This window comes from Corythoichthys intestinalis, chromosome 3, assembly GCF_030265065.1.
Source record: "Corythoichthys intestinalis isolate RoL2023-P3 chromosome 3, ASM3026506v1, whole genome shotgun sequence".
Classification (NCBI taxonomy): Eukaryota; Metazoa; Chordata; class Actinopteri; order Syngnathiformes; family Syngnathidae; genus Corythoichthys; species Corythoichthys intestinalis.
The window spans coordinates 33899583-33924439 of NC_080397.1; the positions used below are offsets into that span (position 1 = coordinate 33899583).

General features: G+C 40.8%; 1 protein-coding gene across 2 annotated transcripts in view; it reads left to right on the forward strand.

Moving 5' to 3' along the window:
- The window catches only part of LOC130913093 (leucine-rich repeat transmembrane neuronal protein 4), an 89845-nt gene extending 65461 nt beyond the window's left edge, over window positions 1-24384 (forward strand). The window contains exon 3 of one of the 2 annotated variants that reach the window (XM_057831406.1): window positions 21211-24384. In XM_057831406.1, coding sequence (XP_057687389.1) covers window positions 21211-21408 — 198 coding nt within the window. In that variant the 3' untranslated portion in view covers window positions 21409-24384. The remainder of the gene's footprint in view (window positions 1-21210) is intronic. The other variant, XM_057831407.1, reaches the window with a different exon arrangement.
- The last annotated feature ends 473 nt before the right edge of the window (window positions 24385-24857 follow it).

Below are 24857 nucleotides of genomic sequence, written 5' to 3' on the forward strand. Positions count from 1 at the left end.
TTTTGTCACTTGTTCGACTTATAGCTATTGAGACTGCACGAAGTTCTAAAAACTGTTTGCACTGATTTCTCTAATATTTATTTGATACAGATACAGTAGATCAGGGGTCAGGAATCTATGGCTCGCGAGCCAGATATGGCTCTTTTGACGGATGCATCTGGCTCGCAGACAAATCTTCAATTATTAAAAAAAAAAAAAAAAAAAAAAAAAGAGTTCGTTATGTAATGGGAAGCGTGCTAGGACCTCGGGGAAAAACTGGCAGGCGTAAGGGCCACAGAGGGAGCGTTAAAAAGAGCAACCAGTAAGGGGCGCTCACATTTTTTCTTTTGGCAAGCAAGTGATCAGCATTCAAATTTCAGGACAGGTGCGGCAGTGGAGAACGCAAAAGTCTGATGATGCGTGTGGCAGTCAGTTGAAATAATATCTATGCATCTTTAGCGTGGTGCAGACAGAGATTAAATACTTCTGTCTGTTGCTACACATTTAATTTTGTTTTATTTTCATTTTTCTTGTACGGCTGAAACAAGAAAAAAATAAAGACGTCCGTCCTGCATTGCTGCACACAGAAGGCTCTTTTCTTAATCGCTCTAAAATGTGGATTCTTATACAATTATAATAATAATAAATAAATAAATACAATTTTTTGTGACAAAAAAATTAACTTCTGCATGTTAGACACTACTAGCATTCACTTGTCGTGCGCTCGCCATTACGAACACATTTGCAGTCATACATAAACATACATAACGATTAAAATATTTCTGAACTATATTAACACACAGTACACGTCACACTCATCCTAAAATAAAGCAATCCACTAATATACAGAGTCAAATTATACTCTTTTTCTCACCTGAAACAAGAAAAAAATACTTTTAACAACGTCCGTCTCGCATAACACCACAGACGAGTCATTTCTTAATCGCTCTAAAATGCGAACACTTATTGCGCATGCACGCTAAGAAGCGAACGCTGTCCCCTGCTGGTTTAAAAGCGTAAGTACAACAGTCTTTTCCGGCTGAAACTTGTGTGTATATTTTCCACAAAAAACGAAATAAGATGAAACATTTTAAACATAGGGTGAATCTATCTGTGGACACAATAAAATATTAAAATAACTATTTTAATATGATTTAATATTTATTATTTAATTTAAATTATTATTTATATAAGTTATTAAAATAATTCAGAGACTTATTGTACTTTAAAAGTGTTGAAATTACATAAAATGCACATATTATTTGTATTTTTAGTTTCAAACATATTGTATGGCTCTCACAGAATTACATTTAAAAATATGTGGTGTTCATGGCTCTCTCAGCCAAAAAGGTTTCCAACCCCTGCAGTAGATAAACAATAAATTGCAAAAAATGTAACGCTTTATAAGGATATTTCCCTCACACTTGAATATTATTTATAAATTTAAATTACTATATAAAATTTAAAAAAAATGTCCTATTTTTCATGTTGATATAATTCAAATATTAAGTGTTTTTTTTTTTTTTTTTTTTTTTTGCAACTTGTTATTGTGGGTATTCCTAATCATTTTATCAAGTTCAGTTTGTGGGCCATACAGAAATTTCTCAGTCAAGTGAAGTTGAAATAATAAAGGTGAGGGGTTCACGCAGGGTCCCAGACAGCAAAATATAACTGGAGCGGACATGGGCCAGATGTACTGAAAATTTGCCCAATTTCATAAAGCTGATTGGCTCCAGTGCCTTTTTGAACAATGGCCCAAACTCAGTAGGGAGTCACTTACTGGATCAGCAACCAGTTTGGGACCAGAACTGGTCCAAAGTAGCAGACACTACATTAATGTTTCCCAATCTGGGCTAGATTTACATCAAAACTGTTTGTTTTATTAATTTGGGGTCCATTTTGTTTAATGTATCATAATGTGTTTATATTGCAAATTTATTTTGTCTATTAAAAGCAATAATGACAACACTTCTTAGTTGTTGTATTGAGTTCATTTTGTCTATACTTATAGCTCAGTTGAATTTTTCTTTTATCCTACTTAATAGTTATAGGTTGTTTTAATTAGCTGTCATGTTTCTGTGAAAACTTCTGCCTTCATCGGAGAGTCCAAAATCTCTGGACTTTCTGATGAAGCTGGAAGTGTTTGCCGAAACATGTCAGGTAATTAAAACAACCTATAACTATTGTCTGGAATAAAAGAAAAATTCATCTAAACAACACTTCTTTTTCATACCATTTATCAATGTTAGCATATTAATGCACCGTAACAGTACAAAATTGTTTCTTCACAGAATATTTTAATTGGAACAAGAAACTCCACATTAAAGATGACCACATTAAAGATTAAACTATACAACATATTGTATTTGTAAAGGTTCTGGAGTAACGGGGGACCTAAGCAAAGAGACAGACCAATTGGCAGTGGTAACTAGAGATCATTGACGATGAGAGGGAGTGGCAGATAGTGTCCGAAGAATCCGGTGGGCAGTTTGGTGACCGAACAGGTGAACGGACAGGCAGGCGTTCTGGCAAAAATGAGCTCAGTATCAGAATTACAAGATTCTTTGTTAGCTGAAAGTCATGTTGGTGAGTTGTTGATCTGACGATGATGTGAGGCCAAGAACCGGTTTAAGTAAGATGCTGACAATGACCTGCTGCACCTGCTCCCAGGCTACCATCTGTGCAATCAAGGCAGTGACACAGTGTACCGTCTTCAGAAGAGGCATCCTCCTGGGGTGACAGCCACGCACATCAATTTGATGTAGAGTGCGGCGGATGGTCTGAGCACTAACAGGCTGACCCCCCCCACCTCTTCAATCTCTGTAGCAATGGTGACAGCACTCCTGGAGCGAGTCACATGACATTTTGGAAGGAAAATGACAAGCAGTACTAAATTAGGACATTTAGGGATGTACAGTGGTACCTCTACATACGAATTTAATTCGTTCCAGGACCTTGTTTGTAAGTCGAAATGGTCGTATGTCGAGCAGGATTTTCCCATAGGAATACATTATAATTCCATTAATTCGTTCCAAAGCCTAAAAACATACACTAAATTCTTAATAAATACTGCTGGCACTGTTACAAATGGCAATTAAACATAGAAAAACAAATAAGTTATAAATAAATAATTCAGACTAATATAATAATAAGAAGAATAATTAATAATTATTCCTGTAAATAATGTAACGAATCGGATTCTAATATGGCGGACACTTTTTACTGTCCCTGAACGCACCGCGAAGGTGACGTCTCAGTGAGATAGGTCGGTGCGGTAGAGATAATACTTTCGTTTTCTTGAGAGCGGTCAACTGCTTAAGACAATGGGCGTTTTGTGTTGGATAAGTTCTTAAATAAATGATAAAAACGTGACGAAGCTGGCGATTTCCTTGGCAATGTTACCACAATAATAATTGTCACCTTAACTTATAAATAGTGGCGAACGGTGGTCGGAAGAGGACCATGGAGCTGTATTGTTGAGCCAGTTCAGGGACGCGCACCCCAAGCTCATATTTTTCTATAACTTGCATCTTCATTTCAAAGGTAAGCATCACTTTTTTCCTTGTTTCTCCAACTGTATCAACTTTTTTTGAAAACTGTGTTGATTTCTCACACAAGAAAATCCACCGTGCGTTCGTTTGCAGTGCTGTCATGTCGTCGTATTTCGAGCAACTCGTCAGATGTAGAAACAAATGGCGGCTCAAATTTTACGTCGGATGTCGAAAAGATCGTGTGTCGAAGTGATCGTATGTAGAGGTACCACTGTACGTAGTTTCTATGGGGTGTACTCACTTTTGTTGCCAGGGGTTTAGATATTAATGGCTATATGTTGAGTTATTTTGAGGGGAAAATAAATGAACTCTAGTATATAAGCTGCACACAGACTACTTTTCATTGTGTTAAAGTGTCATTTTGTCAGTGCTGTCCCAAGAAAAGATATACTTAAATATCTGCAGAAATGCGAGGGGTGTACTCACTTTTTGTGATACACTGTATATGTGCATACATTGATGATGAACAAAAGTAATTAAAAATAATGTTTGAATAAAAACTGAAATAACTGGTGATGGCCACTAATAACGCCGTAAAAAAAAAAAAAAAAAAAAAAAATTCTTTTTTTTTTTTAACAATAACAATATACAAAATCTTAACTGATTGCTTTTAACCCTTTAGGACAATGGTCACTGCAGTGGATATCTATTTAAAAGTTGAAACTTATGACCTTTAACCCTTTATAAAGAAAGTGACTATTTTTAGACATTTAAAAAATTTTTAAATAATACCAATTATCATATACTTTTTTAAAATTATTAGTTGTTGTTTTAATTAAAAATAATTTCATAGATTAATGCAATGTTAACTATTTCTAAATTATTAAAAAGATGAATAAAAACAGAAATACACACTGATTACAGCTCCAAGTAAAATAAATAAATAAAAAAAGATCATAGTTTGCCTGTACAATGTATGGTTTGAATATCGCCATCGTGATGTGTGCATGCGCAATAGTCCCATCGCAGGATGTGCATTTTTTTTTTTTTTTCCTTTTTTTGAACACGCAGACTTTTGTTTTGCTTCACTAAATCAGCAAGCGTGCAGAGACAGGGTCTCTCGGATCCATTTTATATACAGCAATCTTCATCATTCGCAGATGAAACCCCTTAGCCTGGATTAAACGTTATACAATGTGTTCATGGTGAGTCAACCAAAGTCTTTCCAAATAAAGCTATTCAAGATATCTGGTAAAAATTCTTCCTGTTTTAATATAGCAATATATATCGAAACCAAAAAGTCGCAATGTCCGTTTTTTCCAGTATCATACAGCCCTAGTTCATAGTATTTAATTCATTGCATGCCATTGATGGTGATTTATGTCCAATTCATTCAAAGCGGGAAGACTGGCTATGAATGCTCATGTTTCATTGCCTTTGACGGTGCTAGATGTCAATGGAAATCAATGAATTAGATGAGTGGGTTTTTAAAAAATGAAAAAAAGACAGAAAGAAAATCATAATTTGTGCATGAAAGGGTTAAGAAAAGTGGTAAATTCCTAGTTTTTGTACTTATCAGAAAAAGTGCCGCAGTAGCAGAACAATGTGAATTATAAATCTTAAGAGCCCAAGACAGGCTGTTTGTATGCCACTGGCCATGTATTTGCTCTGCTTGCACACTTTTCTACTGAGGCTGATATTCATGTATGCATGATACAAATTCAAATGAACTCTTACTTATTTGGATGCATGGATAAACAGTATGACATGTTAAAAATCATCATGTCCCAAAACTGTTCTAAAATTAGGAATCATCTTTAAGTGCATGTACGGCGGTGGCGTTGATGACTTGGAAGCCTCTTGTGACACTTCACGTTGATGTCGGTAGCAAGTGCCTGCGGGGGTGAGTTGCGATAGCAAATTATGAGGGAAGTGATGTTCGTTCTCGATGTGCAAAAGCATTTACTCCCACCATCAATGTGTATATTGATAGATTTGATCAAACAACAAAATGTATCCAAATGTTTTTTACAAAGTGGTTGCTTTCTAAAAAAAAAATAATAATTCCAGGAATACACACAGAATTGTATTTGGGGCACTTAAATAAGCAAACTCAAGGTGGAAAATAGGACATGCATCATAAACATTTAAGGGTTTATAATGGCATTTTCCAGTCTGAATGTATATAACAGCACCTGAAAAAGATTTTTGGCTGTCCCCCCTTAAAGAAAGACGGTGCTCATGCCAGGTGTCTTTTTTATTACCTTGGCCAGTAGCCAGTGATTCACTATAGAATGAGTTATTATCAAGAGGACTGAAGTCAATTGTTAGATAGCGATTGCAATCAAGAGATTTGATTTAATTCGATAGGTTCATGTGCTGTACATCACTTCTAGGTAGGACCCCCTCAGTCATTAAAGTTGTGCGTATGACGATGATGCCTGGAGCAAAATGGAATGTACGCATCCTTTAGCTCCATGCAGCTGTTGGCAGCAGTCCAGTGTGAAAGCAAGTGACTCACCTCTCTGAAAGTTCCTCCCATAACAGCCAACATTCCCCTATATTTCTAATTAAACCTTAAATGGATACTTGGCCAAAAAGGCTTTTATTCCACTTGCACTAAGATGCACAAGAATGTAAGTAAAAGGCAAAATAATGGTATTAAAAATATGAATGAATACAATATAAAAGAATTGCTCACTTCATTGATCCTCTCCTTAATTATATTATATTTTATGGGACATTTTTCATTTTATTTATGTGTATATGCTTTGTATATGCTCCATCAGCCAGACTTCACTACACAGTTGTCAAACTCAAGGTCCGGGGGCTCGCCACATTATTTTTATAAATTCCCCTTAAATGAAATAGTTATTGAAAAGACGTTTTTACTGGGTTGTAGTATCAAAAACAGTTAACCTTAGGGCACTCACTTAACCTATCCACTGCCATTTACACCACAATATGTCATGTCTGTTTTGACTAGGGGGTGGAAGCGATCATTGTCAGGTGATTAGACATGTTTTGCCATCAATGGCACTGAAACATTAGCATTCACAGCAAGTCCTCGCTGTTGAAATGAATTGGAAGGCTGTTGTAGGCAATGGCAGACAATTAATGAAATATTATGAACTAAAAATAAATTAATAAAAGCTTTAGTGTTTTTCATCATATTCATCACACTATGTAATGTGTGGCACAAAATGACAGTAAATATGAAATAACTAAGTTTAAGTACAGGGAAACAGTAACTCACCATACGCTGAAGCAACCTTTTTCAACAGCGACCTCTCCTAAAACTTAACGGCAAATATCCTTGGTCGCAGGCATAGTGAGTTCTTCTTCAATCGTGAAAGGTTTCTTGGTTTCTCCAGCAATACGGTTCACCACGAGGTATGATGCTCTTAGTGCATTCGCTTTTGTTGCCTTGTTTGCTTGCTTTTAGCCACGTATTATGCAGAAAGGACTTGGTTGTAGGCTCCTCTTCTGGGTCAGCAGGTTGTCTTTTTCCCGTAAAAAAAAAAAGCTGTCCGAAGACATTGCAGCCCGTAGCACACCTCCAACAGCAGCTAACATTAATGTTTACATTGACTGATGCTGGGCTGCTATAGATGTGCAAACACCCCAGTAATGGCGGCCAACCACTGGTCGGTGACGTACACAAATCTCTACTCGCATTACTCAATAACGTTGACAGGCATATTGAGGTGTCAAGAGGCACAGATCAGATTGCCAAATTATTTATTATTTCTCTGCATCCCGGTAGCAAATGCGCCATGACCGGGATCATTGACGTAGACCATGCTTGTATGATAAATGTTCACTTAAGTATCACATAACGCTTGCCTTACAAAGGGTTAAAAATAAATGAGTAAATTTAAAAAATCTGGTATTATCTCCATACTTCTCCAAAATGGAGGTATTTTCCCCTAAATCTGACACAGTGAGCCAATATTTTATGTACAGTACTCGTTCCTGTGCAACCAGTAATTTCACAGATTTTTTTCTTAACTCAATATTATTCTTGATTTTCACTTTTTATTTTTTTAATTATTATTTTCTGCTGACAAACTTTTACTCCTGACTTATTTGGACAAGTTGTTTGTGATAATCCATGAATGAGTGAATATGAGTAGAAATTTGAATATTTACATTGTGCACCCATAAATGTTTTTACTGTCTGCCCCTGATTATCATTCAATTTGTTATGATATAATAATAATATAAAGCCATCGTAAATCTGAGATATCGCGGTCGTTCAATGGATGTCCTGATTACAGATAGTAACATACCGACTAAAGATTAAGTATCAGGTGATAGTTTATTTATGTTATTGAGACGTTATTCTAAAGTTATTCTAAAGCAACTACTCCTCATTTCTTAATTGTTAGTAAATGAGGAATACAGCGGGGCAAATAAGTATTTAGTCAACCACTAATTGTGTTCTCCCACTTGAAAATATTGAGAGGCCTGTAATTGTCAACATGGGTAAACCTCAACCATGAAAGACAGAATGTGGAAAAAAACCTGAAAATCACATTGTTTGATTTTTAAAGAATTTATTTGCAAATCATGGTGGAAAATAAGTATTTGGTAAATACCAAAAGTTCATCTCAATACTTTGTTATGTACCCTTTGTTGACAATAACGGAGGCTAAACGTTTTCTGTAAACTCTTCACAAGTTTTTCACACACTGTTGTTGGTATTTTGGCCCATTCCTCCATGCAGATCTCCTCTAGAGCAGTGATGTTTTGGGGCTGTCTTTGGGCAACACGGACTTTCAACTCCCTCCCAGAACCACACGGCGGGAACCTAGTGAATGACCTACAGAGAGCTGGGACCACAGTAAGAAAGGCTACTATCAGTAACACAATGCGCCGCCAGTGACTCAAATCCTGCACTGCCAGACGTGTCTCCCTGCTGAAGAAAGTACACGTCCAGGCCCGTCTGCGGTTCGCTAGAGAGCATTTGGATCAATCAGAAGAGGACTGGGAGAATGTGTTATGCTCAGATGAAACCAAAATAGAACTTTTTGGTAGAAACACAGGTTCTCATGTTTGGAGGAAAAAGAATACTGAATTTCACCATACCTACTGTGAAGCATGGGGGTGGAAACATCATGCGTTGGGGCTGTTTTTGTGCACAGGGACCAGGACGACTGATGTGTGTAAAGGAAAGAATGAATGGGGCCATGTATCGAGAGATTTTGAGTGAAAATCTCCTTCCATCAGCAAGGGCATTGAAGATGAGACGTGGCTGGGTCTTTCAGCATGACAATGATCTCAAACACACAGCCAGGGCAACAAAGGAGTGGCTTCGTAAGAAGCATTTCAAGGTCCTGGAGTGGCCTAGCCAGTCTCCAGATCTCAACCCCATACAAAATCTGCTGAGGGAGTTGAAAGTCTGTGTTGCCCAACGACAGCCCCAAAACATCCCTGCTCTAGAGGAGACCTGCATGGATGAATGGGCCAAAATACCCGCAACAGTGTCTGAAAAGCTTGTGAAGAGTTACAAAAAACGTTTGGCCTCCGTTATTGCCAACAAAGGGTACATAACAAAGTATTGAGAAGAACTTTTGGTATTGAACAAATACTTATTTCCCACCATGATTTGCAAATAAATTCTTTAAAAATCAAACAATGTGATTTACGGTTTTTTTTTCACATTCTGTCTCTCATGGTTGAGGTTTACCCATGTTGACAATTACAGGCCTGTCAGGGCCTCAGGCCCCTGAGCCCTGCTCCTCCTTGTTTGTGTGTGTGTGTGCGTGCGTGTGTGTCTTGATTGCAGGATTGGGCAGATGGGTGAGCCTGGGACCAGGTGCAGTCGACCATCGTTAGCAGCCTACTTAAGCCAGTCCCTGGCATCACTTCATCGCCAGATCAACTACTCTACTTGACAGATTCTACATTGCTCGCCTGCCTTGACAACTCACCTGGTCACTCAACAACTGCCGCCTGACTTTTTGGACACGGACCATCTTTATATTCTGCAATAAACATTTGTTAACTCTGCCACCTTGCCTTCCTCTCTGCATCTGGGTCCCCCGCTCACCCAGAAACGTAACAGCTTGATCTGGCCAAAGAATGGACCCAGCAGAGACCAACCCGCTCCGTCGCCGAGTAGCTGCCCAGGACGGCCTTCTGGAGCAACACAGTGAGGCGATCACAGCCCTCATGAATCAGGTGCGCGGCTTTGCTGAAACCCTTAATCGCCTCCAGGCTGGGCTCTCCTCCCTTCAGGCCTCCGAGCACGCTCCGCCCGTTACAGATGTGTCCAACACAGCCCCTTATGCCCTCAGAGAGCCGTTCGTTCCGGCACCTGCTCCTTATTATGGGGACCTGGGGACTTGTCGAGCATTTCTGGTTCAATGTGCACTCGTCTGCCACGCCACATACCCCGCTCCACCCTTCATCCCAGGGGGGACATGGCTTTCCAGCTGCGTCGCCCCCCAGTCCTGGGCCCGAGCCGATGCAGCTGGGCCGTGCCCGGCTATCCACCGAAGAGAGGGAGCGCCGGCGGGGCGCCAATCTGTGCCTTTACTGCGGGGGTGATGACCACTATGTCGCCAATTGCCCACTGCGGTCAGGGAGGAGGACCACTACACCTCCCAAAAGGGTCGGCCCGGTGAGTCATAATCAAACCGTTACCACTGTTCGTTTGAAGCTTTCTGCCATGCTTTGTTGGAAAGATCTGTCCATGCCATTATATGCCTTCATTGACTCTGGTGCAGACGATAACCTGATCGACCGCACCCTGGTGGATCAGATAGGGGTTTCTCTGCTGCCCTTAAAAACCCCCATCAAGGCTCGGGCCCTCAATGGCGACTTGCTGTATTGTGTCACTCAGGAGACTGCGCCATTTTCCTTGGCACTCTCAGGAAACCACAGAGAGGTAACAAAGTTTTATGTTTTCGAGAATCTACAAGTGCCCTTAGTTCTCGGCCTGCCCTGGTTAAAGACCCACAACCCCAACATCGACTGGAGGAGGGGCAGCGTAGCGGCTTGGAGTGACTTTTGCCTCAATAATTGCTTAGGATCTGCTGCCGATGTCGCTGTTCCACCACCAGCTCCGGAGCAGGTCGACCTGTCCCTCGTTCCAGCCTGTTATCATGATCTTGCTCCTGTTTTCAGCAAAAGCCGCGCCAAGACGCTACCACCTCATAGGCCCTACGATTGTGCCATCAACTTGAAGCCAGGGGAGCCTCTACCCAGTGGTCGGCTATTCAACACCTCACGCCAGGAACGCCAAGATATGGATAAATATATTTCTGAATCTTTGGCTGCGGGCATAATCCGTCCCTCTTCTTTACCGGTGGGGGCTGGCTTCTTCTTCGTGGGAAAAAAGGACAAGACCCTGAGGCCTTGTGTGGACTACAGAGGCCTAAACAGCATTACAATCAGGAACAGGTATCCACTCCCGCTCATTGACTCTGCCTTTTCTCACCTTCATGGTGCCTCATTGTTCACCAAGCTCGACCTGCGCCAAGCCTACCATCTCGTCCGCATTCGTGAGGGGGACGAATGGAAGACAGCCTTTAATACTCATCGCGGCCACTATGAGTATTTGGTGATGCCCTTTGGCTTAACTAATGCGCCTGCTGTCTTCCAGTGCCTGGTCAATGATGTCCTGCGGGACATGATTGGCAAATTTGTTTTCGTTTACCTGGACGATATACTTGTTTTTTCCGAATCCCCCACAGCTCACGTAAACCACGTGCGGCAGGTGCTCCAGAGACTACTTGAGAACCAGCTGTACGTCAAAGCAGAGAAATGTGAGCTCCATGTCTCCCAGACCACATTCCTCGGCTTTGTCGTTGCTAAGGGAAGGCTGAAGATGGACCCTGCCAAGGTGACGGCGGTCGCTGATTGGCTCAGACCGACAACGCGGAAAGGACTGCAGCGCTTCTTGGGCTTCGCAAACTTCTATAGGCGATTCATCAGGGACTACAGCCGGGTGCCCGCCCCCCTCACAGCCCTGACCTCACCATCTACGCCGTTCAAGTGGACGTGTGAAGCTGAAGTGGCATTCAGCGATCTCAAGAAAAGATTCTGCTCCGCACCTATCCTTTGTCACCCCGACCTGACTCGCCAGTTCATTGTTGAGGTGGACGCTTCGGATCTTGGAGTGGGAGCCGTGCTCTCTCAGCGCTCGGAGGATGGCAAGGTACACCCGTGCGCCTTCTTTTCCCGCAGGCTCTCAGCAGCGGAGCGCAATTATAGCATTGGCGACAAGGAGCTCTTGGCGGTGAAGCTTGCCTTGGAGGAATGGCGCCACCTCCTGGAAGGGGCGGAGCACCCTTTTGTCATCTGGACTGACCATCGGAACCTGGAGTACATTCGGTCGGCCAAGAGACTGAACTCCAGGCAGGCGAGGTGGGCTCTCTTCTTCGACCGTTTTGCCTTTACTCTGTCTTATCGCCCGGGATCACAGAACACCAAGCCAGATGCTCTGTCACGCCAGTTTGCACCTGATGGTGAAAGACCAGAGCCCAAACCCATCCTATCCCCGACCTGTTTTGTGGCCAGTCTCAAGTGGGAGATCGAGTCGGTGGTCAAGCGAGCCCAAGTACAACAAGCAGACCCAGGTGGAGGCCCCAGGAACCGTTTGTTCGTGCCAGATTCCGTCAGAGCCCAGGTATTGGAGTGGGGGCACTCCACACCCTTGACATGCCACCCTGGCGTGCGTAGAACATTGGCTTTTATTAGACGGAGATTTTGGTGGCCTTCCATGGAAGGAGACGCAAAAGCCTTTGTGGCTGCTTGTACAGTTTGCGCCCGGAACAAAACCTCCACCAAGCCAAGTTCCGGTCTTCTTCAGCCGCTTCCCGTTCCTGGACGCTCATGGTCGCACATTTCCCTGGACTTTGTCACTGGTCTCCATCCTTCCAAGGGTAACACAGTCATCTTCACAGTCGTAGACCGTTTCTCAAAGACTGCCCGCTTCTTTGCTCTCCCTAAACTCCCGTCTGCCAAGGAGACTGCAGATCTGCTAGTCCACAATGTGTTTCGCCTCCATGGCATCCCTGCTGATATTGTTTCTGACAGAGGTCCCCAGTTCATCTCCCAAGTCTGGAAGGCCTTCTGTTCGGCTCTCGGCGTCAAGGTTAGTCTGTCGTCTGGATACCATCCACGGACTAACGGGCAGGCAGAGCGAGCCAATCAACAACTGCAGACGGCCCTGCGCTGTATGTCCAGCGCGCTTCCCTCCTCCTGGTGCACACACCTAGCCTGGGTCGAGTATGCGCACACCACGCTGCCAAGCGCTTCCTCAGGTTTGTCACCCTTTCAATGCTCGTTGGGCTACTAACCTCCCCTGTTTCCATCACAGGAGACAGAATGCGCAGTTCCGTCGGTGCAAGCCCACATGCGCAAGTGTGCCCGGGTCTGGAAGACAGCTCGTACTGCCCTACTCCGCGCGGCCTCAAGCTCCAAGACGCAAGCCGATCGCCGCCGCACCCCCGCGCCCACATACACCGTCGGACAGCGGGTCTGGCTCAGCGCCCATAACATCCCCCTCAAGGTTGAGTCTAAAAAACTGTCACCTCGGTTTGTGGGCCCGTACGAGATCGTGGCAGTCGTAAACCCAAGCGCTGTTCGCCTAAAGCTTCCTGCCTCTCTTCGAGTCCACCCCACATTCCATGTGTCCCAAATTAAGCCAGTCTCATCCAGTCCGCTGTCTCCTCCGGTGCCAGCTCCTCCTCCTCCCCGGCTCATCGATGGACATCCCGCCTTCACTGTCCGGAGGCTGCTGGACGTCCGCCGACGAGGTCGGGGTCTCCAGTACTTGGTGGACTGGGAGGGTTACGGGCCTGAGGAGCGCAGCTGGATCCCCGCCCGCCATGTGCTGTGTCGGTCCCTAATCCGTGACTTTCACCGTCGGAACCCCGGTCGGCTGGCTGGTGCGCCAAGTGGCGCCCGTAGGAGGGGGGGTACTGTCAGGGCCTCAGGCCCCTGAGCCCTGCTCCTCCTTGTTTGTGTGTGTGTGTGCGTGCGTGTGTGTCTTGATTGCAGGATTGGGCAGATGGGTGAGCCTGGGACCAGGTGCAGTCGACCATCGTTAGCAGCCTACTTAAGCCAGTCCCTGGCATCACTTCATCGCCAGATCAACTACTCTACTTGACAGATTCTACATTGCTCGCCTGCCTTGACAACTCACCTGGTCACTCAACAACTGCCGCCTGACTTTTTGGACACGGACCATCTTTATATTCTGCAATAAACATTTGTTAACTCTGCCACCTTGCCTTCCTCTCTGCATCTGGGTCCCCCGCTCACCCAGAAACGTAACAAGGCCTCTCTAATATTTTCAAGTGGGAGAACTTGCACAATTAGTGGTTGACTAAATACTTATTTGCCCCACTGTGAGTGCGCTTTTAGAATAATGTCCCAATAACACACAACTAATACTTAATATATTAACTCACACTTTACAGATCAGTCGTTAAGAGTGCTAAACATCTATTAAACTTTGAACAATACCAAATAGGTTTAACAAGTTCAAGGTAAAGAAATTTGACGTGATATTTAAAATATAAAATTTTTGTACCTCAAGATTGTTCCACCCATAGGCCTTTCTGTGTGCTGTGCTTTACAAAAACACCATAAATGAAATGTTAAACATTTTATTTAATGCATTGAAACATACTGAGCCATCCCTTAGCGGAACAACAAAATACAACATTATCAAACAAACCCACGAGGTTTTTGTGCTAAACGCAAGATAAACTTAATTTATGAGGGGCATTTAATGTCCATAAATCACAGCAAACTGTTAATACCACATACAAAGTCAACAATATATCATTTATTTACAGTCTGATTAACTAATTAAAATGGATAGTTATTATAAAGTGTTAAATACAACCTAGCTTTACTACTCCACCAGTCAGCTGAATGTTACTGAGGCATTTTGAAAGTCGCCGACTCATATGCAGGGCATTTACATTCTCTCATTTGGCAAACGTCAGTATCCAAGGTGATTTACAAGTCAGGTGAATCACTTAAACTTCAACAGAAGACCCTGGAATATTGAGTCGTCAGTCAGACAAAGTGCAAAAGGATCAGCGAAAGATATGAACAGTAAGTGCGAATTGGGCATGTTCTGCAGTTCAAAATGCTCTAAGAAATCAAGTGTCAAGAGATCATTGAATATGGAGTACACTCACACTTTAATAGCATTTGGCGGCTTGACTGCTGATACTCCTGTACTTCCATTCTCGGCCCCTGTGCGAACCCTCAACTTTTTCATCCGTGTCATTGAGTTGGTCATAACAGGCTCCACATTTTAAATTGAATTTTGTTTCTGTTTCTTTTTTTCATATTCACTTAAAAAATATTATTGTACCCAGTCATCCATAAAATTGCACAAAGAAACAGAGTGAATTTCTACTTCAAAGTGCTCAAGTTGTCTTTTTCTGTTGTCTGGCCTAGTCAGAGTGTTTTGTGATTAGAACTACAGCTTTCAAAGGGTTAGGTTTTTCATATTTTTACAGATGTGTAGAGGTCCTTTGAGTATTAAAAAAAACAAACACTTTATTGTCTCAGTAACAGCAGCTCAGGTTATTTTATGGCCCCTTTGGATTACAGCCGGGATTCGCTAACAACAGAGAAACTAAACAGACAAGGCAGGAAATGTCGAGGAGATAAAGGTTGCAAGTGCTTAGCCAACTACAGTTGTAGAGCCAGCGGGAAAGGGTGATTGCTTCAACCGAACGCATTTATATCGACTTCACCACTTAAAGCCCAACTTTTACGGTTCCATTAATTGGAGAAAACAAGACCACAATGTCCTCTTTCCTCAACAATCTCTACAAAGGAAGCCCAGATAAAGACACGCAGAGACTCACCTTATTTTACAGCGGCGTATTTACTTTTCATTACTTCTTCAAGAGGTTTGTGCAAAGTTCAGACGTAGACAGAAAGGAGTTTCCAACTAATCTTCCAATTTAAGTAGCGAACAAACAAAGCTGCAGATTGGACTGCTGACGGCATTGGGAATCTTGACCAACACTAGATACAGAGAGAATGGGGAATCAAATTAGTTTGAAGTAAATCCCTTTTGGTTTGAGCAAATATTCTAAGACAGAATGTTTAATAATACATAAATATCCCTCAGCACGATAATGATAGTGAGCAATCATTTTTCCATGAGGAGCCTTTGAAAAGCCTCTCGAGACTCGTGCTGATATAACATTGGAACAAAGAACAAACAATATCATGGATGTAGTCATTCATCATTCTCCATTATAAGAAATGCGGCAATTTAATAACTGACTGACTGACCCAAATGATACATTGCTTCTAACATGATATTTAAAATTACATAACACATTGTTGTGTGTGCCTGTAATTGTTATTCTGATGAGCAGCTTGTTATCCTTTGTCCATCATTCTGTTATGTACTTTGTATTGTATAGTGTGTGTTGTGCAATTGAAATTTCGATATGCACTTCTGAAAAAGTCTTGGTTAGCATTAGATGTCTTGTTTCAGATTGTATAATTGTTTTTAAGCCTACATAGAAAAATGTTAAGATCATAAGAACATGCATGACAAAGTTAAATTTTTTAACTGCCAATGGTGGCAATAGACATCAATAGGTGTTTTATTAATATATTTTTTTTCTATTCTACTAACTACCACAACACATACTCTGTGAACACTATACATACTATACTGTATAGACCCTACTCACCAACGTCACAGAATGACGTGTCGCTGTATCCGGCCGCCATATTGTCTGTCTCTGTTTAGCCCTATTCTCAATGGTTTCAATTAGTCGTTCAGTTTATAGAGCAATTCATGGAAGCCCCGGTGCTTTCAGACGCTGTAAACTCATTGGATGCGTTGCATAAAAGGCGTTATGTGGAAGAGCTTCAGTCTATCCATTCGCCAGATCCATATTTGATGCCTAAATCAATATTTTTCGACCCGCTGTCTTCGCCCTCTCTGCCTGACATCTGCTACCCTGATATCTACAACTATGTTGTCCACACAAAATCAGCCTATTCTCACGAAAGTTTGAAAAACTTTAAGAGCAGCACTCTAAGCAACATTACCCTGTGTGATTTCTAAAATGGCGACAATCAAAAAAAAAAAAAAAAAAAAAAGTTGACTGCGATGGCCGACGCTTCAAGGATAGGTGGATATTGGACTATTTCTTCAATAAAACACGCAACAACTGTGTTTGCCTCATTTGCAAAGAGGCAGTTGCTGTTTTTAAAGAGTTCGATGTGACGCGATAATATTACCGAACAAGACACGCTGACATGTACGACATTACAGGGAAGATACGCAGCGAGAAATTATAGCAACTTGAAGCTAATTTAATTTCACAGCAGCAGTATTTCGCAAGAGCCCGAGGGTCGAAAGAGAACGCCACAAAGGCGAGATTGTTGAAATTATGAATTTAAAAAAATAAATAAATAAAGCAAATGTGACACACAGAAGGGCTTGCTAAAATGTCTTTAAATGTATTGTTCTACGTAAATCAGCCCAGGTAACCCCCCACATTTTTACCACACCAAATCTGGCCCCCTTTGCAAAAAGTTTGGACATCCCTGTTTAACCGATGATACGTAGACAAGGCCAGCTTCTTTCACTTGTTACCAGCTAAATATTATTCAAAAAATAAAGATGGTCGAAGAAATAAGCATCTTGAATTTGAAACGGTATGTTGTCGGCGATTAGCCCAGCAATGATCTTAATTGTGGTTGTCAGCCCAAAACCCTCTAAATATATATTAAATGTATCTTACCAGATATAAAATGACTACTACATAATCCGTGGTAATCGTTTGGAGCCCAGTTTTCTAGTCGAATTGCAGCAGTCCATCTCGCTCTCCTCTCCAGGTCTCTCGGAATACGGTAGAACCTCAAGTCTCTCCGTCTATCTTCTCTGTTATTGCAACCGACCGCCACACACGCCTTCACCATTTTGATTATTAATGTTAACGAGCAGAAAACACGCCATAATAGGAGGAATTTACATAGCGGTAATGCATCAACAACGACGAGTTAACGGACAATATGGCGCGGGGGCGTGGTTGTGACGTCATGTGAGTAGGGTCTATATCGGCTAACAGAAAATGAATTAAATATCTGCTAGGTAAAAAAATTATTGTGAAAAATGTCATTACATCAAATAACGGCAGCCGTAAGACTTTTTCAGAGTATATTATACTGTACTATATAAATTGGTTGTCTTAATGTGCAGGTGAGTAATGATTCATTTTTATGGGGCATTCCATATCTGGAGGACATTTTATGTCCCAACCTGCAAATTTAAATAAATTCACAAACAAAATCCTAAAACAGTATAAGCAGTTTGTGAGTCAATTTACTCATCCTGAGACTAAATCAAATGATAATACATAGACTTCATAATGATACTGACGGCACGCGGGGCCAAATTAATAGAGGGCCTGCATTGTTGGCATGGCCGTCAAAGCTGACCGAGTGGAATCACAAAGAGCTTTTTTCGTTGAAACTTCTTGTGAATAAATGCTTAAATCCCTGAATTCTCTATAAATATTGATGTAAAACAGTCTCGATTCCTGGTTAAAAGCAAAAATACGGGCAGTTAGTATTTATTTTACGTAAATATGTCGAATGTGCTGCTAGTCTTTAAGCCACTGTGGCGCCGCCTTATTACCACAAAGAGCTTTTTACGTTGAAAATTCTTGTGAACAAATGCTTAAATCCCTGAATTCTTTATGGATATGGATTTAAAACAGTCTCCATTCTTGGTTAAAAGCAAAAAAAACGTGCCGTTAGCATCTATTTTACTTAAATATGTCGACGTACGATGTTAGTCTGTCAGTCAATGTGGAGGCCGCCATATGTAAACATAGCTTTTCTGGGGAAAATTCTTGTGAATAAATGCTTAAATCCCTGAATTCTTTATAAATATTGATGAAAAGCAGTCTCGATTCTTGGTTAAAAGCAAAAAAAAAAATGGGCAGTTAGCATTTATTTTACGTAAATATGTCGTATGTGCTGCTAGTCTTTAAGCCACTGTGGCGCCGCTTTATTACCACAAAGAGCTTTTTACGATGAAAATTCTTGTGAACAAATGCTTAAATCCCTGAATTCTTTATACATATGGATGTAAAACAGTCTCGATTCTTGGTTAAAAGCAAAAAACGTGCAGTTAGCATTTATTTTACGTATATATGTCGAAGTACGATGCTAGTCTGTCAGTCAATGTGGCGTCGGCCATATGTAAACAGAGCTTTTCCGGTGAAAATTCTTGTGAATAAATAAATATAAATAATAATAAATAAATGATACTGACGGCACGCGGGGCCAAATTAAAAGAGGGCCTGCATTGTTGGCATGGCCGTCAAAGCTGACCGAGTGGAATCACAAAGAGCTTTTTTCGTTGAAAATTTTTGTGAATAAACGCTTAAATCCCTGAATTACTTATAGATATGGACGTAAAACAGTCTCGATTCTTAGTTATAAGCAATAAAACGTGCAGGTAGCATTTATTTTACGTAAAAATTGCGAACTATGAGGCTAGTCAGTAAGGAAAATTAGCGGCCACCATATGTAAACAAAGAGCTTTTTCCGTTGAAAATTCTTGTGAATAAATGCTTAAATCCCTGTATTCTTTATATATATGGACTCGATTCTTGGTTAGAAGCAACAAAAAAAACGGACAGTTAGCATTTATTTTACGTAAATGTTGCAAATTATGACGCCAATGCGGTTATTTTTCTCCCGTTGATTTTCCTGTTTGTATTTGGTACAGCTTTCGTACTTTTTCAACATAAATCCGTTGTTGGATCGCTGCATGTGTCGCTGCGACGGTCTGCGAAAAATTGAAGCGGATTGTGGAATGGCCTCCTATTTGAAGGCGTAGCGCACTGAAGGTCGAATCTGACCCATCAATATCATTCTGAAGTCTATGGATAATAATTTAAAATGTCTTGAACATAGACTTCCCTATCTGTTGACAAGACAGCTCCTACAGACATCGCGCGTTCTAAAGCTGGATTTAGGTGGAAACAGGAAAAAGGTTTTAGTGCATACAAGCAGGCAGGAGTGTCTCAAGAGTTATTTGGTCGAGGATAAAAGGTCATTATTATCTAAAATAGCACTATGCATGCTCTTTGAAACGTTGTGGGGAAAAAAATGAATGGAAAAAATTAGCGTAACTTTGTTTAAAATATTTACGTAAAATGAATGATAACTGCCTGGTTTCTTTGCTTTTAAACAAGAATCTAGACTCTTTTTCGTTCATATCTGTAGATAATTCGGGATTTATGCATTTATTTACAAAAAAAATGTAACTTAAAAAGCTCTTTGTTTTGTGATGGCCGCCATGTTGGATTTTGTGTCGATACACAATAGAGTAACTTTACATTTAAATAATCAGGTAATTTTCAAACAACTGCCCGTTTTTTGGCAAAAAAAAAAAAGTAATTTAGACATTTCTGCTTCCATTAAAAAAAAAATTGGCTTTTATATCTTTATTTTATCTAACATGACAATCTAACATCGCCGATGCCCAGATAGCCAGCAGGACATGCTGAGGCAATATTGACATCAGAATTCAACTTAAATAAGTTGTGATTGTATAGAGAAAAATGCAAAATTGGGTTTTGCTGAGTAAAATTAAGAGAATTCTGCATGCTTTCCTCAAGTATTAAAATTTTGATGTGAAAATTGAGTGATTTATTAGCTGCTAAAACTTGTCAAAATGTCAAAATTGAACTAAATTTAAAAAAAAAAAAAAAGTTGCAATTTCGGGTAAAAACTTATATGATATGTTAAATATTGCTATTGAACCTGAAGATATAGGGAATTATCTCTGCATTTAGTGATTTTTGTGCATCTAGCATAAAATTTGAGAAAAAAATTTGTTATACTTACATTTAAAAAAAAATATTTGGGATTTTATCAGGGAAAGACTGAATTTTTTGATGCCATTGCTGATGGAGACTCATATACCCCTAAGGGAGGTGCCTGTTTTTGAAAACAGGCCCACCTACTGAGCGGCCCCATTTCCCGTCAACTGATAGTGAAGTCTATGGTCTTGAAGATGTTATAATTATTAACAATAACTGAAAATAACTGTTTAGCTAGTTTCTACTCCCAAAGAAAAATCTAATATTAGTATGGACTGGCAACCCTGTTACTGTGTTTGCCAAATATTTTGAATGTTAAATAAATCATGTAATAAAAAGCTTACCATTGTTCTGCCAATATTGATGAATATGTAGTAAAAAACTATAGAAAAGAAGGCTTATTTGTCAGGAATTTTGAAGCAAAAATGTCCTCCAATTCTAGAATGACCTTTATACCTTACACATCTAAAGATGGTGTGCATTAGAGACCTCTTTGTCATTCATTTGATACGAATCCGATCTTACTTGCAGGTAAACCTAAATACCTCCCTGTAAAGGAATCAGCTAAGTGCTAATATAATAAGCACTCTCTTCTAAATGGAGCCTTGATTCCATTTAAAAGAGGGCAGAAAGTATGTGTGCACTCTTGCTCAAGGCTTTCATCTTGCATATAAATCATTGGAGTTGAAAGTTGGGTGTTTGAGCACCGCATATTTCAGGTCTCGGGGCGTGCTCCATATCGCCAGCCAAGACTGCATTAATGACAGTGCAGCGCCATGAGCAAATGAAGCCAATTTCAAATATTCTTTGAGCGGATGAAATGTTGAAATGGAGGCTTTTCGACTGATTTAGAAAGCTCACGTGTGTGCTTTTCTCCTTTTATCTAGGTCCCGCTGCAGTTGAGATCCCTGACGTACAGTTGTGAGCCGTCAGTGCTGGACTACTGCCGTGCTCACCTGCACGTCAAGATGGAGCCCCACTTTACGGAGATGGATGGTCTGAGGCCGAGCGGGTACCAGCGAGGCCCGGTGACCGTCCTTCCCCCGGACCAATTGCCTCTGCCAGTGAGCAGCACATACTATTAAATAGTCAGCAGACTTTTCAAATAAAATAGACTGTGTTGAAGAGTGGTACTGCTAGGGAAGCAACAGAAACAGTAAGTCTTCTGCAGAGCATCCAGGGTAATGAGGATGAAATATTTCTCCATGGAAATACAGTATAAGGGTGCAGTCGTATTGATTGACGAGTTCTGACCCATCGAACTCTCTATATCCTCAATTAGCCAAGGAGGCTGAACAGCAGTTTGACTTTCAACGTTCCGCTCTGCTTGTTGAGAAGTATTAGAGGTAATACTTCAGTGATTTGTTAATCCTATTAAACATTCTGTATTTTCGTCACTGGGTACCTATGCTGCGTCAGGTAAAGTAATCAAATGGAAAAGGCTATAAACAGGGGAACAGCGGGAAGAACTGCCGATTTGAAGTTTTCTGCTGCTTTTTTTCTTGAGATATTATTGGTATTATTATACTGCCAGTCAGATGTCCCTGTACAATTTTCATTTGCACTCAACTAACCACTCAAATAAATATATATAAACGTCAAAGTGCTACAGTTACAGCCACACGCCATTCAAGATAATAGTATAAAGACCATTGATTTTTCTTCATGATTTGTGATGTCCATTGCATTATAATTAACTCCACAGAGACATAAGCAGAGTAGAAAAAAAAGTGTAAGTACAGGCCAGCTTTTCATCACTTTAGGCTCTCCTGTATAAATTGTTTATTTTTCCTCCCCAGATGTGTTCTTATGGTGTGCTCACATAACCACATGCGTGAACTTTTTACAGGATGTTACATATTATATGGAAAATAAATTGTGGTAAATCCCTTGTTTTGTGTTATTCCTCATGAACAGTGAAATGATTTGAACTGTTGTAGAGATGAGTGACACTAAAGAGCAGGGTTGAACATCATGTTAAAATTTTAAAGTCTAAGTGATGTGAAAATACCCTCGTTGCTCACAATGTTATGTGCAGTCTGCACAAAAACAGCATATGGAGTTTTTGTCTCCGAACACAAAACCTGGAACCATGTGGAAGTATCCTACAGTGAGATATTGAACCCCCAATTCTTCCAGATGCACCATCTACTGAATGTGAATGAGGACATCGTACTGGGTTGAAGGTAGAAAAGTGGTATGCAATTTACCATCCAATAATAATTTTCTATCTGGAATGTCACAACAAACAAAACAATTGATTATCGTTTGAATTACATTGATCAAAAAAGGGAAAAGGGTCATAATTGGAAGACATTCCTGCTTCTTCTTTTCCTTTCGGCTTTTCCCTTCAAGGGTCCCCACGGCAAATCAGTAGTCGCCATCTAACCCTGTCTTCTGCATCTTCTGCTCTCACACCAGCTACAGGCATGAACATTTCTCACATTTCAGCAAAATTCGCCGTTTTGAAGTCAAAAAGGGTGACCTACGTGAATTGTGTAGATCCGAGGAATTTTTTTTTTTAAGGGGAAGGGGAGGAGGGGTTCGGGAGATGTTTTTAATGTTGGACGTAGGGTTGGGAATCGAGAACCGGTTCCTTTAGAGAACAGGTTCTGTGTGTTTTAATTCCGTGGAATCGTTTGGCAGTTTATCTAACGATACTCTTGTAGATTCCAACCAGTACGATTTACGTCACGTGACTTACGCATGGAACACACATTTGATTCTGCAAGTTAAGACTACATGAGTACTCAAAGAGGGACCACTCACCAAGGATAATCTGTAGAGTCGACGCCGGGTGGATTGAATCCGATTGGATTGATTTTCACAGGCCAGGTCATTAATCATGAGACTACTTAAAGAAATGGGGATTTTTCCCAAAAAGTCTATTAATGGGTCTGTCGTATTCCTCGTCAAATACTATATAAGAAAAATATAACATACAGTGGGGCAAATAAGTATTTAGTCAACCACCAATGGCGTACCGCACGCAGGCTATTTTTAGACCGTGACGTCACATAGTAAAGCGGAAGTAAAGCCGAAGTGGGACATTATAGACCCACCCTCGCATAGACACAACGTAATTTGTGCTACTTTTCTCCAGTAATCTTTCAAAAACGAACATGCCGATCATGCATTGCTTTTTTGGAACTTGTAGAAACAACTCTAGACATTACGACACATGAAGGATGTTTTCTTCATATGTTTCCGGAAACCAAAAACTCGAGAGGAAAAAATGTGAAGACCGAATCAACTTGCACGGACTTTAACACCAACTCGGTGAATCCATTCACATTTCATATGCAGTAAACATTATGTTGGGTTGGCATGGTCTTTCAGAGGACAAAGAGGTAAGCCATTTTTATATTTTTAACTTATTTTTTTTAGCGTTACGTTGTGCCATACTGCTTCCGTCTGACAATGAATGACCTGAAAAGAAGTACAATGGTATCTGACTGCCACTGTTACCGTTTCTGTTATATATATACAAAACAACTTTAGTGAGGGGGAAGTGTAAATAAATTATAGAATTAAGATGTGTTATCAATGAAAAAATTTAAAGTGTTCGTTGGCTGTCACTGAGTAGCATTTGCGATCGCTACACAAAGCTAACTAAATTACCCCCAAGAACGGTAAGAGACGTAGGACAACCAGAGGATATATAAGAAAGACAGGGCTGATGGTAAAGGATAGGTTGTTGAAACAGGAGACTGTCATTGTCAGTCGCGTCGATAAAAAAGCTAAAGCTATGCTTAGGTCGACTCGTTTTTTTTCGTCTTTTTCAGCCTTCGACACTCAAGCCATCTCTTTAACTGAACATTTTTATGTTGTTCCACATCTTTGCCAGTGAATTTGGCACCAGGCACATAATTTTCGGAGAGAATTGTTAGGTTTAGCTTTGTAAACATCTCCTTCGTACACGATTTCCATTCATTTCCTATTAAGGACAAACGGTGTCCCTACTTAGCAACAGTAGCTAATGTCATGAATATTAATGAGCGGAAGTGACGTGTTGCTTGCGGTACGCCATTGTGCAAGTTCTTCTACTTGAAAAGATTAGAGAGGCCTGTAATTGTCAACATGGGTAAACCTCAACCATGAGAGAGAATGTGTGTGGGGGGGGGAATGAAAATCACATTGTTTGATTTTTAAAGAATTTATTTCCAAATTAGAGTGGAAAATAAGTATTTGGTCACATACAAACAAGCAAGATTTCTGGCTTTCAAAGAGGTCTAACTTCTTCTAACAAGGTCTAACGAGGCTCCCCTCGTTACCTGTATTAATGGCACCTGTTTTAACTTATTATCGGTATAAAAGACACCTGTCCACAATCTCAGTCAGTCCCACTCCAAACTCCACTCCCACCATGCTGGGAAGACTGAATCTGCAATAGGTAAAACGCTTGGTGTAAAGAAATCAACTGTGGGAGCAATTATTAGATAATGGAAGACATACAAGACCACTGATAATCTCCCTCGATCCGGGGCTCCAAGCAAGATCTCACCCCTTGGCCTCAAAATGATAACAAGAACGG